This window comes from Carcharodon carcharias, chromosome 5 (assembly GCF_017639515.1).
Source record: "Carcharodon carcharias isolate sCarCar2 chromosome 5, sCarCar2.pri, whole genome shotgun sequence".
Taxonomy (NCBI): Eukaryota; Metazoa; Chordata; class Chondrichthyes; order Lamniformes; family Lamnidae; genus Carcharodon; species Carcharodon carcharias.
The window spans coordinates 15,144,674-15,163,648 of NC_054471.1; the positions used below are offsets into that span (position 1 = coordinate 15,144,674).

The 18,975-nt window shown below is 46.1% G+C and overlaps 1 protein-coding gene across 1 annotated transcript in view; it reads right to left on the reverse strand.

Moving 5' to 3' along the window:
• lrrc73 (leucine rich repeat containing 73) overlaps positions 1–18,975 on the reverse strand; it is a 201,741-nt gene that overhangs the window by 35,607 nt on the left and 147,159 nt on the right. Inside the window, exon 5 of the mRNA XM_041188565.1 lies at positions 1,261–1,450. Coding sequence (XP_041044499.1) covers positions 1,261–1,450 — 190 coding nt within the window. The remainder of the gene's footprint in view (positions 1–1,260; positions 1,451–18,975) is intronic.

An 18,975-nucleotide genomic window follows, 5' to 3' on the forward strand; every position in this document is an offset into this window, starting at 1 on the left:
GATTGTTGATAAAAAATGGGGTGAAAGGTTATTTGGGGTAGGTGGGAGGTTATAATCAGATCAGCCCTGATCTTATTGAATGGCCGAGCAGGCTCAAAGGGTCAAGTGGCCTACTCTTGCTCCTAATTTGGATGTTCATATGTTCAACATTCATAGATAGAGTGAGATGGAGAAACAGAGTGAAGGATCAGAGATAGAAAGCAGGAGAAACAGAGTGAAGGACCAGAGAGGAATAAACGGAATGAAGGATCTAGATAGAGAGGGAGGGTGAAACAAACTGAAGGATCAGAGTTACAGAGAGAGGGAGAAACAATGTGAAGGTTCAGAGATGGAGACCGAGGGAGAAAGAGTAAAGGTTTAGAGATTGAGAGAGAGAAAAACAAAGTGAAGGATCAGAGATAGAGGAAGAGGGAAACAGAGTGAAGGATCAGAGATAGAGGAAGAGGGAAACAGATTGAAGGATCAGAGATTGAGAGAAAGAGGATCAGAGATTGAGAGAGAGAGAAACAGAGTGAAGGGTCAGAGGTCAAGAAAGAGAGAGAAACAGAGTGAAGGATCAGAGATTGATAGTGTGGGAGAAACAAAATCAAAGATCGAGAAAGAGGGGGAAACATTGTGAAGGATCAGAGAGAGTTGGATAGGGAGGAGCAGAATGAAGGCTCAGTGAGAGAGGGAGAAGGAGAAACAGAATGAAGTATCAGAGATGGAGGTAGAAACAGAGTGAAGAATTATAGATAGAGGGAGATACAGAGTGAAGAATCAGAAATTGAGAGCGAGGGATAAATGGTAAAGGATCAATGATGGAGGGAGAGGGAGAAACAGAGTGAAGGGTCACAAAGACGAAGAAGGTGACTGGAGAAAAGGATTTTCGAAGAAGGTGACTGGAGAAAAGGATTTTCAGGAACACAAAGCTTACCTGCTGAATTGCCAATATGGGTTTTAGACCAATAAAAAAGAATGGTACTTATCTAGCACCTGACCATATCTCTCCGAAATATCCAAAAGCATTTTGCATTCATTGACTAATTCATTGACTGTAATTCACATCCACCTCTCCAGGATTCAAGTCAGTCCAATGACTTTTTTCCACCTATTAGAACCCACTCGCCTCCCTCTATTCATCACAGATCCTGTGCCCCATCTCTGCTCTCCGCTGGTATGTTGTCAGAGATGTTCTTTGCAATGTATGACAAAGAGTCTTTGGCCAATTTTGGTCCAACACCCACAATAGCTGAGACAAATTTAAATATAGTTCCTCACTGCTCTGAGAAATCCAGATTTCCTTCTCCCTTTCTGCATCTTCTTGCCCTTCATTCTCATTTTCCTCCTCTTCCTCTCCCTCAGACAACAGATCCGAGATTTGCTGTTGTAGTTCCAAGCTGATGTTGTTTTCTGATAGGATGAGAGTCCGCATGGAAGTGGGATAATTCTCCACCATGTCCAGAAATATCTGAGAGAGACAGAACAAATGCAGAATTATGGCACGGATCACTGAACATTATACCATAATATATCAGCCCAAATTTATCATGGGCAGCATCCACTTTCATGTTACAATTCTATTAAGTACTTCCCAATGTATGGGTATGTATCACTAGGACTTACAGATTAGAAGATTTCAGTTGGTGCAACACATTAATTAATCGCAATGCTACTGAATCTAGTGTTGGTCCTCTGGAGAGTGAGTCTGGGGGATCGATAATAGAAAACAAAGAAATTGTGAAAGCGTTAAACAGGTATTTTGTGTCTGTCTTCATGGTAGAGGACTTAGAAAACTGCCTTAGAAAATCAAGAGACAATAGGCAGGGATGAACTTAATACAATCACCTTCACCAGGGAAAGGGTGCTAGGAAAACTATTAGACCTAAAAGCTGACAGGTCCCCAGGACCGGATGGGCTGCATTCTAGGGTCTTAAAGAAAATGGTGACACAGATAGCAGAAGCATTGATTATAATCTTCCAAAATTCCTTAGATTCCAGAAAGGTTCCAGTGGATTGGAAAATAGCTAATGTAACATCTTTATTGAAGGAAAGAGGGACGCAGGAAGCAGGAAGCTATAGGCCATTTATCCAACATCTGCCATAGGGAAAGCTAGAATTCTTTAGTAAGGAGGTTATAGCAGGATACTTAGAAAATTATAATGTGATCAGGCAGAGCCAACATGACTTTGTGAAAGGGAAATCATGTTTAAATAACTTGTTAGAGTTTTTTGACGAAGTAACATGCAAGTTCAATAAAGGGGAACTGGTAGATGGCATTTATACCATGTCAAAGGTTACTACACAAGTAAGAGCACATGGTGTAGGGGGTAACATATTAGCATGGATAATAGATTGGTTGGCTAACAGGAAGCAGAGAGGAGGGATAAATAGATATTTTTCGGATTGGCAAGCTGCAATTAGTGGAGTGCTACAGGGATCAGTGCTGGGTCCATATCAATAACTTGGATGAAGGGACAGAATGTATGGTAGCTAAATGTGTCGCTGACACTAAGATACCTCGGAAAGTAAGTTGTCAAGAGGACATAGAGAGTCTATAAAGGGATATAGACAGGTTAAATGAACGAAAATTTAGCAGATGGAGTACATGGTGGGTAGATGTGAACTTGTTCACTTTGGCAGGAAGAACAGAAAAGCAGTATACTATTTAAAAGGAGAAAGATTGCAGAACTTGGCGGTACAGAGGGATCTAAGTGCCCTGGTACATGGTCACATAAAGTTAGTTTGCAGCTGCAGCAAGTGATTAGGAAGGCAAAACATTTTTTGGTGTTTATTACAAAAGGAATGGAATATTAAAGTAGGGAAGTTTTACTACAGCTGTACAGGGTCTTGAGGCCACATCTGGAGTAGTGCATGCAGTTTTGGTCTCCATATTTAAAAAAAGATATAATTGCTTTAGAAGCAGTTCAGAGAAGGTTCACTGGACTCATTCCTGGGATGAAGGGGTTGTCTTATGAAGAAAGGTTAGGCCTATATCCATTGGAGTTTAGAAGAATGAGAGGTGATCTTGTTGAAATGTATGAGATCCTGAGGGGAATTGATAGGGTGGACATCTAGAAGATGTTTCCTCTTGTGGGGGAGACTAAAACAAGGGGACATATTTAAAAATAAGAGGTCTCCCTTTTAAGACAGAGATGAGGAGAAACTTTTTCTCTCAAAGGGTCATTGATGTGTGGAATTCTCTTCCCCAGAAAGTAGTGGAGGCTAGGTCTTTGAACTTAATGCAGAATTGGACAGATTTTTGTTAGGCAAGGGGGTCAGGGGTTGTGGGGGGGGCGGGGGGGTAGACCGCAAAGTGGAGCTGAGACCGCAGCCAGATCAGCCATTATCTTATTGAATGGTGGAGCAGACTCGAAGGGCCAAATAGCCTACTTCTGCTCCTATGTTCCTAATTCCTTCCTGTGCTGTCGAGATGTTGCCTGTTTTATCAAGACAGGACTGACATGCAAAAATATTCGGTGGAATCAGAGAAAAATATGCAAAGAAACAGATAGAAGAGAAAATAGAGAAACAGCAGAGAAAGAAGTTAAAAAAAGAATGAGTTTAAGATGCAAAAGACTAAAAGTGCTCTCTTGTGACTCAAGTTGGATACACAGCAATAAATGACTATTGGTCAGTTTCTTCATTAATTCAAAGACCATCAACATTTCTGTTGTATCGTGAATTTTATAAGGCAGATTTACTGTAGAGTGTTTTGATTCAATAGGAATACAGTTAGTGCTCACTTAACATTTGCTTTGCGTTCCTGAAAAGTGTAAATTTAAGTTAAAGAACATTAAATGAATCAGATTTTCTCATTACAACTAATGTAAAATGCTGTACTTAGGTTCTGTAGGACCTTTCTCATCTGAAAAAATATTAAAACATGCCCTGTTAGCTGAAGTACTTATCCTATCAGACCATAAGACCATAAGACGTAGGAACAGAAGCTGGCCATTTGGCCCACTGAGACTGCTCCACCATTCAATAAGATCATGGTTGATCTGATAATCCTCAGCTCCACTTTCCTGCCTTTTCCTCATAACCCTAATTCCCTTACTGATTAAAGATATGTCTGTCTCAGCCTTGAATATACTTAATGGCCCAGCCTCTACATCCCTCTGCGATAAAGAATTCCACAGATTCACTACCCTCTGAGAGAAGAAATTCCTCCTCATCTCTGTTTTAAATGGGTGCCCCCTTACTCTGAGATTATTCTCTCTGGCCCTAGACTTTCCCACAGGGGGAAACAACCTCTCAGCATCTACTCTGTCAAGCCCCCTAGGAATCTTATATGTCTCAATAAGGTCGTCTCTCATTCTTCTAAACTCCAATGAGTACAGGCCCAATCTACTCAACCTCTCCTCATAAGAAAATCCCTCCATACCCAGGATCAACCTGGTGACCCTTCTCTGCACTACCTCCAATGCCAGAATATATTTCCTTAGATAAGGGGAACAAAACTGTACACAGTATTCTAGGTGTGGTCTAACTAATGCCTTGTATAGTTTTAGCAAGACTTCCTATTTTCATACTCCATTCCCTTTGAAATAAAGGCCAACATTCCATTTGTCTTAACTATTATCTGCTGAACTTGTATGCTAGCTTTTAAGGATTCATGCATAAGGACCCCCAAATCTCTCTGTGCTGTAGCTTTCTCCAGTCTTTCTCCATTTAAATAATTCTTCCTGCCAAAGTGCAAAACCTCACATTTTCCCACATTATATTCCATCTGCCATGTTTTTGCCCACTCACTTAACCTGTCTATATCCCTCTGTAGACTCTTTGGGCAGAATTTTCCGAGCCTGCTGGTGGTGGGTATGATAGGTGGCATGTGCGGAAAATATGGCGTGATCCACTTCACGAAGGCATGAAGGCAGGTTGCGATCTTGTGCTCAGCCTGCTGAAGGTGGGCCGTGTTTCCTGCCATCGGCCGGCAGGGAGATAATTGTAATACATTAGCACATAATTAAAAGGTCATCCTGCCAGGCTCTTGGAACCCCGCCGTACCGTCCTTCCACGTCAGCGGAAAGGACACTGATGTGTTTCACAACTGCACACATGCGACAAGCACTTGGCAGCCTTCACTTTGGAGGAACTGAGGTGAGTGAACAACAGTGTTCTCCACAGCTTGCTCATTGTTTACAGGCCTATGGGGCGCCAGGGGACGAGGGAAACTGATGCCTGGCCCTGCAGGTGACTGCTGAGGGGTGTGGGTGTCTGGAGAGCAAGTGCTGGCCAGCCTCAGAGGCAGCTGCTGAGGGGAAGGGGGTGTAAGGGGGCGAGTGCTAGCCAGCCTCAGGGAGGATGAAGAGGGGCGGGGGTTGTCTGAGGGCAGTGCTGACCAGCCTTGGAGGTGACTGCTGAGTGGGGGTCAAGTGCCGCCCTGGCACTGCATCCCATGCACAGGCAATCGAGGTGGGGGTCAGCGTAAGTGACGGAAATGGCCTCACATTAGGGTCACTTGTATAAACTGACCAACCTCTGCAACTAAGACAGATCAGGTGCAGCCACAGTGATATGATTGGGGTCAGGCTCCCAGCCTGCCTGCCCATGCAAGCATTGTGGAGGCACCAAAGGGCCACCAAGCACTCCATACCTTATCCCCCTCCGCCCCTCCACCCACCCCAGCACAGATTTCGAATCTGCCACCACTTTATTGCAGCACAGAGCAAATGTACACCTTGTACAATCTCCTCGCCAACACTGGCCATGTAGTAGTCATTGCTGGAGGTGCTCACAGCCCCTTGCAATCTCAGCATCCTGGTTTGGGCCAGTGTCCCCCATGTTGCAGGTTGACAGGGCAGCCATGCAGCACACTCATCTCTGACCATCCGAGTGGTGAGTAGCACTCTCTGGGGAACATTAAGGGGTGCTCACACAGGGCCAGGAAAGGTACTAAGTACAGCCATGATAACCACTTCTCTCTCTTTCGTGCTGCAGGAGAACCACTTCAGGATCATGGATCCTGGTGACCTAGCTGTGCCTGATGGCTTACAGTGACCATAGAAGACGGAAGAGGGAGCGACTGAGGCACCTGGCCATGCAAAGGCAGGAGCAGCAACCTCATGAAGAAAGGGCAGCAGGAGCTCCCACACTGTCCAGGAGCGACTGGTTAGACCCTAGTGACATCCAAGATCTATAGACACCGCCTGCCACTCCTGCAGATGGCTGAGAACCAGTGTCACCGACAACTGCACATGTCTAGGGACCTGATGGCTCACATCTGCCACTTACTGCAGGACTCGGCGCCAAGGGGACATGAAGGGCATCCAATGCCAATGGCTGTGAAAGTGACCGTGGCGCTCAATTTCTATACCCGTGGCTCCTTTCAGGGTTCCACAGGTGTCCTCTATGGGATTTCACAATTCGCCACCCACAAATGCATCCATGAGGTCACAGATGCCATCTTCTCCATGGCACACAACTTTATGCATTTCACCCAAGACCAGGACAGCCAGGATGGAAGGGCCACTGGATTTGCCCTGATCTCGGGATTCCCACAGGTGCAGGGTGTGACTGACTGCACATACAATGGTGCTCAGGTCTCCATTGCTACACTCGGTGGACTTCATCAACCACAAGGGCTTCCACTCACTGAATGTGCAGCTGGTATGTGATCACCAGAAACGCATCCTGCAGGTATGCACACGGTTTCCAGGGAGTGTGCATGACAACTTCACCCTGAGTCACTCACAGATCCCTGCAGTCTTTCAGGGTCCACAGAGGCTGCAGGGTTGGCTCCTTGGGAACAAAGGCTACCCGCAGAGGCCATGGCTGATAACACCCTTGCAGCAGCCTCAAACTGCAGCAGAGCGATGCTATAATGAGGCTCATGCAGCAGCTCACAACTTGGTGGAGCAGACCATCGGGATGCTGAAGATGTGGTTCCGGTGCCTGGACCGGTCTGGTGGAGCCCTGCAATACTGTCCACGGAGGGTGTCATGCATCGTTGTCATCTGCTGCGCGTTATACAACCCGGCACTGCAACAGTGTGAGGAGCTGGCTGAGGAGCAGATGGAGGAGCTGCATGTCTCCTCCGATGAGGAGGATGCTGACGGGGATGTGGGTTAGGGGCTCCTCGGTTGTGATGATGACGGGGATGAAGCTCTCGCACTGGCTAGATGAGGCAGGCGCACTTGGGAGGCCCTCATAGCTGCTAGATTTGTGGAGGATGATGACGACATGCAGTGAGGTGTTGACGTAGATCCTCACATCACAATTGTGAACGTTTGACTCCTTTCTGGCTTATCTCAGTGCCAATACCCTCTGTGAGAATGCTCCTAATAGTTGCTCCATGGCTGGAGGATGATGGAACATGCAGTGAGGACACTCCATAGGCTTTCACATGGCCTCTGAGAATGTCTGACTCCTGTCTCACCGAGGGCAGCTCGCTTGTGCTCCATGATCAGGGCCATCTGAGAGACGCAGCCATGAAACTTTAGATGCATCTGATGCTGTGTCTGTTTTCAGCACCTCAATACTTCAGGAGCTGGTGCACAGCATTGCTGGTCACAGATGCTGGTGTGATGGGGTCCAGCCCCATCTTAAAGTGCTGAGAGCACATAAAGAGTATGAGAGAACTCTGTGGTGCTTGCCCACTGCATTCTGGCAACAATGACCAGCACTGCTGAGGTGCAGGCATCAGTAATGTTTCCAGGGAGCGTGAGGCTAGACTATTACTGTGGTCTGAAGGTGGCACAGAGGACAGGGAAGAGGCCCTAGACTGAGACACCTGCCTTTTATCTTGCGCAGAAAGGTTTCATATCTGAGTGACAAGAACATTGCTCATCAGAACAAGGAGCCATAGGCAGGGAGACATTCTTGGGAGTTTATTGACAATAGTGAACATTATGTACAATTGATTAATACCTGTACCCAGATTGTGCAACTAATTCTCCTTAACTATTCTAACCCTGCTGCTACGTCTTGGTGCTCCCCGGACATCCACAGCGGAGGTGGAGGCAGCATACTGACTATGATGCCCTGTCTATGATGACTTTGGCAGGTGTCCTCTGGAGGACCAAGGCTTGGAGGGCTCCAGCCTGCTTTCAGGGTCCTGCTGTGGGGCATTGGCACCCTCCTCTGCTTGTGAAGCTGGATCTGTGGAGGTCACGGGAGGAGGGGAGTCAGATGGGCTGGTCATTCCCAGAGTCACCTAGGTGGAAAGCCCTGGAGCGTACACCTGCTGATCCTCCTCCCAGTGGGTGCTCAAGGGTCCCTGGCTGACTCCATGAGCGGAAGGGGTAGCTGGAGTGAGATCGAGCTGCCCAGCACCCAACTCGCATACACACTGTTGGAGGCCAAGTATGGCATCAGCGATGAAGCTAAGCCTGCGCAGTAGTGTGGAAGTGACATCCTGGACCAAGGTCTCCATGGCGGCCGCCATCCTGCTGGTGTTGACCTTGGTGCGTTGCAATGTTATCACCTCAGCCTGAAGATTGATGGACTCCTCCATTGTGCCATGCAATGTGAGGATTGCAGCGGACACCCCTTCCTGCTGTTGCCGAGCTTGTCTTTGCTGCTCCAGCAACTGTGACATGACCAAGTGCAGAGACTCGGACTCAGCAACATTCTGGCTTCCAGCAGTCCTCCAAGTGCTGGGGATGTGGAAAGTCCCTGCCTCTGCATGCTGTGGATCAGAAAGTGTGATGTGCTCACCAGATTATGATCCCGAGGCTACTCTAAAGCTAGATCCTACCAAGGTGTGTGTCTCTGTGCTGGTGCATGGTGTGGATGAGCGCTGTGACAGGACTTCAGGGAGGGTGCCTTCAGGTTCCTTTTCGAAGGTTTCTTCGGAGCTTGCTTGGAGGCTCTGTGTCGTGAACTCCATCTGCTGCTTCTCAGGTGTGCCTGCGCAAGCAAAAGGAGATCATTCGTGCACGGCAGTGACCTGTGAAAGAGGACACATCACTCAGTATGGTTATCTGATGCATGCTGCAGTACTGGACCCTCACTTGGTAGAGCAACGCCAGGCTCACCGTCAGCACAGGACCGGTCCCAGTCACCGCCGTTCAGGTGGATGGCTCTGTTTTCAAATTCTGTGAGAACTTTAAATTCCAGCATCCCTCCACCTGTCTGCCGTCTTTCCCTCCTGTTGTGAGCCAGTTTGTCCTGCATGGATAGAGATGGGGAGAGTGTATCAGGATGCCTACCAGGCCAGGTGATTAGTATGTCTGGCCTGTGTGGGTGGTGAGTGGTCCCAAGGATGGGATGAGGACAGTGATGGCGTGTATGAATGGTGATATCCCTTGCAGTGAGTGAGGGCCCTGTGGATGTTTGATGGTTTTGTGAGTGTGTGAGTGGGGGGTGATGAAAAGAGTGACTTACCCTGGCGGAATGGAAGAGATCATTCCTCCTTTTGTGGCGCTGGGTGGCTGTCCTCTTCTTAAGGGTGTTGGCATTGACCACCGCTGCCATGGTCTCCCAAACCGGGCTGGTGACATTGCTACCCAACCTGCGGCCAGTGCAGGGTTAGAGCACATCCCGGCGGGCCTCCACGACATTCAGCAGTCGCTCGAGGGACCCATCGTTGAAGCGGGGGACTGCAGTCTTTTTGCCTTTTCTGGCCATGTCTCCCAGGCAGCAGTGGTGAGCTCATGGCAATGAGAGCTTTGCTGGCAGCTGCCTTTTAAAGATGGCGGCTGGTGTAATGCAACAGTGGGGGTGATGGCGAATGGGCGCCTGCCATGGAAACAGTGTGTTTCGTGGAAGTAAATATATGATGAGGCCGGCTTGGGAAGATACGGCGTGAAAACCCACCATTTTCATCAGCAAGTAGGACTCCATTTTACCCACCTGCTACCATACTTAATGCCATTCTGACAAAATTCAGCCCTTTGTCACAATTCGCAAATTAAATAACTTTTAAAATAAAATAAATTTAAAAGAGAAAAGATATATGCTAACCCTTTCTACTTCACAAAATTGTTACAGCACAGAACGTGGTCATTTGGATTGTTGCGTCTGTGCCGTCTCACATAAGAGCAATTTTTCTAGTGGCACTCCCATGCCTTCTCCTTATAGGCCTGCACATTCTTTCTTTTCATGAAATAACCCAATTCCTTCTGGAATGCCTTGATTGAATCTGCTTCCACCACACTCTTGGCCAGTGCATTCCAGATTCTAACCACTCGCTGCATGAAAAGATTTTTTCCTCAGGTTACTATTGCTTCTTTTGCAAATTACCTTAAATCTATGCCCTCTTGTTCTTGATCCTTCTAGGAACATTTTTCCTCATCAACTCTGTCCAGTACACTCATGATTTTGAACAGCTTTATCAAATCTCCTCTCAACCTTCTATTTTCCAAGAAAAACAGTCCCAACTTCTCCAATCTAGTTATGTAATTAAAGTTCCGCTGCGGCCATTCTCATTAATCTTTTTTGTACTCCCACTGATGCCTTCATATCTTTTCTGAAGTGTAGTGCCCAGAATTAGACACAATACTCCAGTTGAGGCTGAACCAGTGTTTCATATAGGTTTAACATAATTTCTTTGCTTTTACACCCGATGTCCTTATTGATAAAGCCCAGGATGCCATATGCTTTGTTAACCGCTCTCTCAACCTGTCCTGCCCCCTTCAATCATTTATATGCATATACATCCAGCTCCCTCTGCTCCTGCAGCCTCTTTGGAATTGCACCCTTTATTTTATATTGTCTCTCTATGTTCTTTCTGCCAAAATGAATCACTTTGCACTTCCCTGCATTAAATTTCATCTGCTGCTTGTCTGCCCATTCCACCCACCTATCAATGGCTTTTTGAAATTCTACACTATCCTCTGAACAGCTCACAATATTTTCAAGTTTTGTATCATCCACAAATTTTGAAATTATGCCCCCTAGATCAAGGTCCAGGTCATTAATATGTATCAAGGAGAACAAGGGTCCCAATACCAATCCTCAGAGAATTTCATTATAAATCTTCCTCCTATACAAAAAACATCCACTAACCACTAGTCTCTGTTTCTTGTCACACTGACAATTTCATATCCATATTGCTACTGTCCCTTTTATTCCATGGGCTATAATTTTTCTCACAAGTTTGTTGTGTGGTACTGCATCAAATGTCTTTTGAATGTCCATTTATGCCACATCAACAGCGTTACTCTCATTAACCCTCTTTGTTATCTCATCAAAAAACTCCAGAAAGTTAAACACGATTTTTCCAAAACAAATTAATGCTGACTTTCCTTAATTAACTCACATTTGTCCAAGTGACTATTAATTTTGTCCTGAATTATTGTTTCTAGAAGATTCCCCACCACCAAGATTAAATTGACTGGCCTGTATTGCTGGGCTTATCCTTATGCCCTTTTTTCAACAAGGGTGTAACATTTGGAGTTCTTCGGTCCTCTGGCACCACCCTGAGTTGAAAGAAGACTGGAAAATAATGGCCAGTGCCTCCTCAATTTCCACCCTTGCTTCCCCTAGTATCCTCAGTGGATGCATCCCATCTGGTCCTGGTGCCTAATGATTTTAAGTACAACCTATCAAATACCTCCTCCTTATCAATTTTAAACCCTTCAAATGTCTGAATTACCTCCTCTTTCACCATTACCTGTGCATCTTGTTCCTTGGTAAAGATATGCAAAGTATTCATTTGATACCTTCGCCATGCTCTCTGCCTCCAACTGTAAATCCCTTTTATTGGTCCCTAATTACCCCTACTCCTCCTTTTATTACAATTTTACAATTTATATGCCCACAGAAGACATTTGGATTTCCTTTTATATTAGCTGCTAGTCTCTTTTCACACTCTGTATTTGCTTATCTTATTTGCTTTTGCACTTACCCTCTGAACTTTCTATATTCAGCCTGGCTCTCGGTTGTATTATTGAAATGACATCTGTCATAATCACACTTTTTCTTTTCATCTTTATCTCTATTCCTTTTATAATACAGGAAACTCTGGATTTGTTTGCCCTGTTTTTCCACTTTGTGGGAATATACCTTGGCTGTGCCAGAATTTCTCTTCACTAAAGACAGCCCATTGTTCAGATACTGTCCTGCCTGCCAACTTTTGATTCCAAGTGATCTGGGCCAGATCCATCCTCACCCCATTGAAGTTAGCTTTCCCCAAGTTAATTATTCTTCCTCTAAATTGTTCCTTGTCCTTTTCTGCCTCCTCCCGCTTGCCAGCCCTCCAGCTCGCTGCCTTTCCTGTTCCTCCCACCTCCAGCTTGCTAACATTCCAGCTTGCCACCTCCCCTGCTCGCCAACACTCCCACTTGCCACCTCCCCGTTCACCAACGTCCCCCCCCCCACCACTTGCCACCTCTCCCATTCACTAACCCTGCAGATCACTGCCGATTGTGCTTGCCCAACCTCCTGCTCACCACACATCCTGCTCCCGACCCTATAGATATGGGACAAGGAACAATCCCAGAGTAAAAATAATTAACTGGGGGAATGCCAACTTCAATAGGGCAAGTTGGCAACATTGGCAAGAAGGAGGGTCAGCAGTCACTGTGGGGTGGCGGGGGAGGCCGGTCAGTGAGATGGAGAGTTGGGGCATAGGAAAGGCCACTTCAAAGTGGCATCGATCAGGTCATGCAACCCTACATCAGACTCAGCACAAATCAAAACAAAACTCCCTACCTTAAACATGAATACTGGCATTTGCAGATAATTGGCAATGACAAGCAATATTGTAACATATTTGCGTGTCAGAGCCACTTAAATAATACATATTGAAACCACTTAAAATCAGCAGGGCAGGTGGTTTGTACTTGAGATGTTAATGTCTTTAATAACAAACACGCATTTTTCGAACATTAACTGTACTTGCGTAACCATTACCTTATTGTTCACAGACATTATGGGAACGGCCTGGTTCAAAAAGATTTTGCATCATTCTTACAGTCCCTTTACTTTTTTTTAACTGCACAACATTAAAATAGGGCAACTTAAAATGGGGCAATTTAAAACAGGGATTTCACTCTATTGGACAACATAACATTGTACAATCTTGGGGCCATAACCTTATCCCAATGACGAGTGATGCAAATGTTTAAAATACTTTGTTTAAACTTCTCATTTTACTAACATTAAAAACGAAAGAGCATTTGAGCACCATTTGGCGGAGTTCTGTGAAAGTGCTCATGTGCAAAAAATTGAATTATACAATTAAAGGTTAAATTCCAAAGCCAATTAAAATGTATATGCCTGCAAAATCAGGATACTGCAGCTTGTAACAGTTTCAATGAGATTGTAATGAGCACATTGCTGACATAAGAATGATTGTTGAAAATTCTGATACTTGAAGAGCGAGTTGTCACTTATACGGAGATTGGTTACACACTCATTCAAAGATTGTGTTGTTATGGCAAACTGGTGAAGAATAATGAAGAGCACTAGAATTATGTGAAGGAAACAGACTACACTCAAGAGTGTAATCAACTCATGGAGAAAATGGCTTTGAAAAATACAACTCTTGAAGATGATGAAAATCAAGAGAAGGAAGAACAACAGACACTTTTTGGTTGGGGAGGAGGGAGATAAAGGGAATGGACAGAATTGTAGGCTGACAAGGTGAATTTGTTAGTGAACAGCAGGATAAAAGGGCTGATTTTGGTGGCATTTCAGGAAGTCTGCAGCAATCCTTTAACTTCTGCCTTTAACCGCAGTGTTAACTGCAGGAGGTGGAAAACCCCCATAGGACAGGCAGGTTAATAATTTAAATGTGTTAAGTGCTTTTTGTCAACTTTTTAAACCCTGATTTCTGGCTATAAAGGAGGGGGGAACTTAAAACATTGGGTAGGATTTTATGGCCCTGTTGGGGACAGGGATGTAAAATATGGCGAGCCATTCAAAATTCCATTGACTTCGGCGGGACTGTAATATCCTGCTAGCGTAAAATTCTGCCTAGTTAACTATGACTATAGAGAAAGTACTAGAATGACTAATGGGACTAAAAGCTGACAAGTTCCCTGAATCCTAGGATCTTAAAAGAAGTGGCTGTGGCGATAGTGGATGCATTGTTTGTAACCTTCCAAAATTTCCTAAATTCCGGGAAGGTGCAGCAGATTGAAAACCCCCAAATTTAACACCTCTATTCAAGAAAAGGGGGTGACAGAAAGTAGAATACTATGGCCAGAATTTTACATGCTAGTAGCAGGCATGAGCCTGATCCAGAAGAATGTTAAATTTCGCAAGAGGCCGTTGGGCACGCAACTTGACATCATCGCGCACTCGCACAATATTTCAGTCGGCAGGCGCACACAGGACACGGAAGCACATCTGCTGACAATTATTCAGCCACTTAAGGCAATTAAAAATGCAATTAAAGTCAATTTTACTTGTCTGTCCAATTTTGCGCTCATCACACAGGCAACATAGGCAGGCGGCCAACTCGTTTTTTCACTTTTCTCATCCATTGTGTGAGTTGTTAATTCAGATGAGAGTTTGCTGTTGCTTGTGTGTTGAAATTTCAGACCTTTTCCTGTGGTTTCTTCTGAAATATTTGCTTTGTTAGCTTTGTTTTGTCAACTCTCTTGGAGCATTCCTGCCAAGTGCAGCCTTCAGTGCACGGGATAATGCCATCTGCATTTCAGCAGATGGGGATTGTGTACTCTGTGGGGGGACGTGCTCTGAGGTGGAAGAGAGGGGCGGAAGGGAGGGGAGGTCAGCTGTCTGCAGGCAGCTCGCAGGCACAGACCTGTTGGAGGAGGGGTACTGGCTCAGCGGGTGCAGGGCCAGCAGGGAGAGCAAGGCAGAAGGGACCGCAGAAGACACCACTATTCTGCTGCCAGCTACCTCAACATGTCTGAGGTCCAGTGCTGCAGGAGGCTCTGCCTCTCTGCCATGACATCAATATGCCAGATGATTGGTCTGGAGATCACCTCCAACTGTGTGGGTGGGCCCCCAATGCCAGGGTCTGAAGGTCACAGTAGGCCTCAATTTTTCTGCTTCTGGGTCATCCCAGAGGTCAGTGAGGGTCAGTATAGGGTGTTCCAATCAGGTGTCCACAGTTGTGTCAGGCTTATCACTGACGCTTTATTCAGGGGGGTCGTCACATTCATTCATTACTGGACATACCAAGCCAATCAGGCTGAGCGAGCCAAAGGCTTCGCAGCTATTGCTGGGTTCCCCCACATTCAGGGTACCATAGACTGCACTCATGTGGCCATCGAGGTATCAGCGGGTCAGCCAGGTCCTTCGTGAATAGAACGGGTTACCACTCCATAAATGTGCAGATAGCGTGCAACCATAAGACCCAGATTCTGAAAGTCTGTGCAAGGTACTCTGGCAGCTCCCATGATGCATATATTCTGTGACTCTCCAAGGTGCCAAGGCTATTTGTGGCTCCAGCTCAACTGGAAGGTTGGCTTTTGGGTGACAAAGGATATCCCACAAAAGATGGCTCATAACGTCACTCCAGAACCCAAGGACAGTGATGGAGGAGATATACAATAGGAGTCATGCCTCCACAAGGGCAGTGGTTGAGAGAACCATTGGGCTGCTGAAGATGGAGTTCCGCTGCCTGGACCAATCAGCGGGTGCCCTGCAATACCCTCCGAATGCGTGTTACTTGACGTCGTTGTCTGTTGCGTTCAGCACAATTTGGCAAGGGGGTACCCACTGGAGGATGAGGATAGCAAGGCAGCTCCACAGGCCTCAGAGGAAGACTCTACTAATGGGTGTGATGAGGAGCCCGGGCAGGCGCAGGGTAAGGACATGGAGGCAGATTTATGGAATCTTCAGGGAGGCAGTGACACCAGGGAAGCTTTGATTCAACACATCTTCAGCTAGGCTGCCAAGTTATGGCTTTGCTTTCTTGGCAGGGGTACCGCCTCCTTCACACATTTCTGAGAAGGAAATCCCATGAGCTGACCCCAGTGTTGCCCCACAACCTCTGTAAGAAAGTTTGCTGCCCTGCCGCCCATCATAAGTCACTGATGAGGCCTGCACCTATGGAAAACAGGAATGACACTCAGGGTATTGAAACAAAAACTAAATTTACATCTTTTCCAGAGTTGCAAAAAAGGAACATGGCATAGGCTGGAATTTTATGGCAGTGGGATTTTACATTCCCGCCTAAGTCAATGGTGTTTAGAATGGCTTGCTGCATTCTACAGCCTTGTCCCCACCATGAGGGGGATGTAAAATTCCAGCCATAATTTTGTTGCTACTGTCACACAACTGGGGACTGCAGCAGTTCAAGCAGGCAGCTCACCACCACCTTCTCAAGGGCAATTAGGGATGGGCAATAAATGCTGGCCTAACCAGCAATGCCCACATCCTGTTAATGGATAAAAAACAAAAACAATACATAACACTAATGAAATGAAAGAATGTCACCCATACCCCCCCCCTCACTGGCAGCGGCATTGACGGCAGATTGCTGACTATGCTGTCCTGTCGGCCTTGATGACCTTCGCAGTCATCCTCTGACCAGGAGGATGCGACCAGCAACATGGCTGGGCAGTCATCAGTCATCGCAGCCTTAAAAGATGCCACAGTCACTGGCAGAAAGGCAGAGAAGCTGCCGCTCTCATCCGGAGCACCGTGACAGGAGCCCACAGACGTCTGTACCTCCCCGCTCATCAGTGATGGATAGGCACCTAGCAGATTAACTAGGTGCCTCATCCATCTCACACTGGCAGCAGCCTCCTGAGGCATTACCGATGTATCGGAGTGCAGGTCTGAGCACAACCCCAGGAATTCCTGATGCCCTGTATGGAGTATAGTAAATAAGACTGGGGAGTTACAGGCGCAGATTGCCATGTGGAAATATGATGTTGTGGCGTTAACAGAGACCTGGCTCAAGGAAGGGCAGAGCTGGGTGTTAAATATTCCCAGGTACAAGTTGTTCAGAACAGATGGGAAAGGAAGGAAAGGAGGCGGGGTAGTAGTATTGGTTAAGGAGAGCATTGCAGTGCTGGAGAAAGAGGATGTCCCAGAGGGTTCAAGGGCAAAATCAATTTGGTTAGAGCTAGGGAACAAAAAGGGTGCAATTACATTGCTCGGTGTAGGCTGTAGACCACCAATTAGTGGGAAGGACATGGAAGATCAAATCTGCAGGAAATTACAGAGAGATGCAGACATTATAGAGTAGTTATAATGGGGGACTTTAATTACCCGAATGTAGACAAGGGCAGTGGTAGTGTAAAAGGCGGAGAGGGGCAAAATTTCCTAGATTGTGTTCAGGAGAATTTTCTACAGCAGTATGTGTCCAATCTAACAAGAAGAGATGCACTGTTGGACCTGCTTCTTGGAAGTGAGGTGGGCCAAGTAGATCAAGTGTCAGAGGGGGAACATTTAGGAGACAGTGATCATTGTACTGCGCATTTTATGATGATGATAGAAAAGAATGATAGGCAATCCAGAGTAAAAATAATTAACTGGACAAGAGCTGACTTCAATGGGGCAAGAACAGAGCTGGACCAGATAAACTGGAATGAAAGATTGGCAGGAAAAACTGTAGCTCAACAATGAGCTACCTTCAAAAAAAAAATTGGTTCGGGCACAGTCAAGGTGTATTTCATCAAAAGAGTTGGTGCAGGAGGGAGGATTTTAGGTTCCTGGATCACTGGGACCGTTTCTGGGGAAGGTGGGACCTGTACAAGTGGGATGGTCTACATCTGAATCAGAGCGGGACTAACATCCTTGTGGGCGTGTTTGCTAGTGCTGTTGGGAGGAGTTTAAACTAATTCGGCTGGGGGAGGGGACACAGAATGTTGGAAAAATAAGGACACATCATAATACAGTAAAACAATCAAGTCAGAGGGAGTACAGCTGCAAGGGAGTAAGGCAAAGCTGGATGGCCTCGACTTTAATGCCAAGAGTATTACAGGTAAAACGGATGAGTTAAGGGTGAGGATTGACATGTGGAATTGTGATATAGTAGACATCACTGAGACGTGTTTGAGGGAAGGGCAGGATTGGCAATTCAACATTCCGGGATATAAAATCTTCAGGTGAGACAGGGGAGAGGGTAAAAGAGGAGGAGGCATTGCATTATTAGTTAAGGAGTCCGTTACTGCAGTAAGGAGAGATGATATCTTTGAGGGGGCATCAAATGAAGCTTAGAGGGTAGAGCTTAGGAATAAAAAAGGGGTAACCACATTATTAGGTGTTTATTGTAGACCCCCAGATAGTCATTGGGAAATTGAGGAGCAAATATGTGCACAATTTGCGGAGGTGTATAAAAACAATAACAATAGGATAATGAAATTAGGCGATTTCAACTTTCCCAACATTAATTGGGATAGACATAGTGTTAAGGGCTTGGATGGAGTGGATTTCTTGAAATGTGTACAGGAGAACTTTTCAATATGTAGAGGGTCCAACAAAGGATGGTACAATGCTGGACCTAATTCTGGGGAATGACACCAGACAGGTGGCTGAGGTGGTAGTGGGTGAGCATTTTAGTGATAGCGACCACAACATGGTACAGTTTTATCATGGTTGTGGGAGGGAGAGGAAGGTGTAAGGGCGGATGCGCGGGAGATGGCCGGGCAAGGTTGAGGGCCCTGTCAACCACCGTGGGTGGAAAACCTCGGTCAAAGAAGAAGGAAGACATGTCAGAGGAACTGTTTTTGAAAGTGGCATCATCAGAACAGATGCGACAGAGATGAAGAAACTTCGCTTCCAATTTCCACCCCTCAATCATTTTCACATGGTCCATCTCTGACACTTCCCTTCTCTTCCTTGACCTCTCTGTCTCAATTTCTGGTGATAGACTGTCCACCAATATTCATTATAAGCCTACCGACTCCCAGACCTACCTTGACTACAGCTCCTCACACCCCACTTTCTGTAAAGAGTCCATCCCATTCATTCAGTTTCTTTGCCTCCGTTGCATCTGTTCTGATGATGCCATTTTCAAAAACAGTTCCTCTGACATGTCTGCCTTCTTCCTTGACCAAGATTTTCCACCCACGGTGGTTGACAGGTCCCTCAACCGTGTCCAGCTCATCTCCCTCACACCTTCCTCTTCCTCCCAGAATCATGATAGGGTCCCCCTTGTCCTCACTTATCACCCCACCAGCC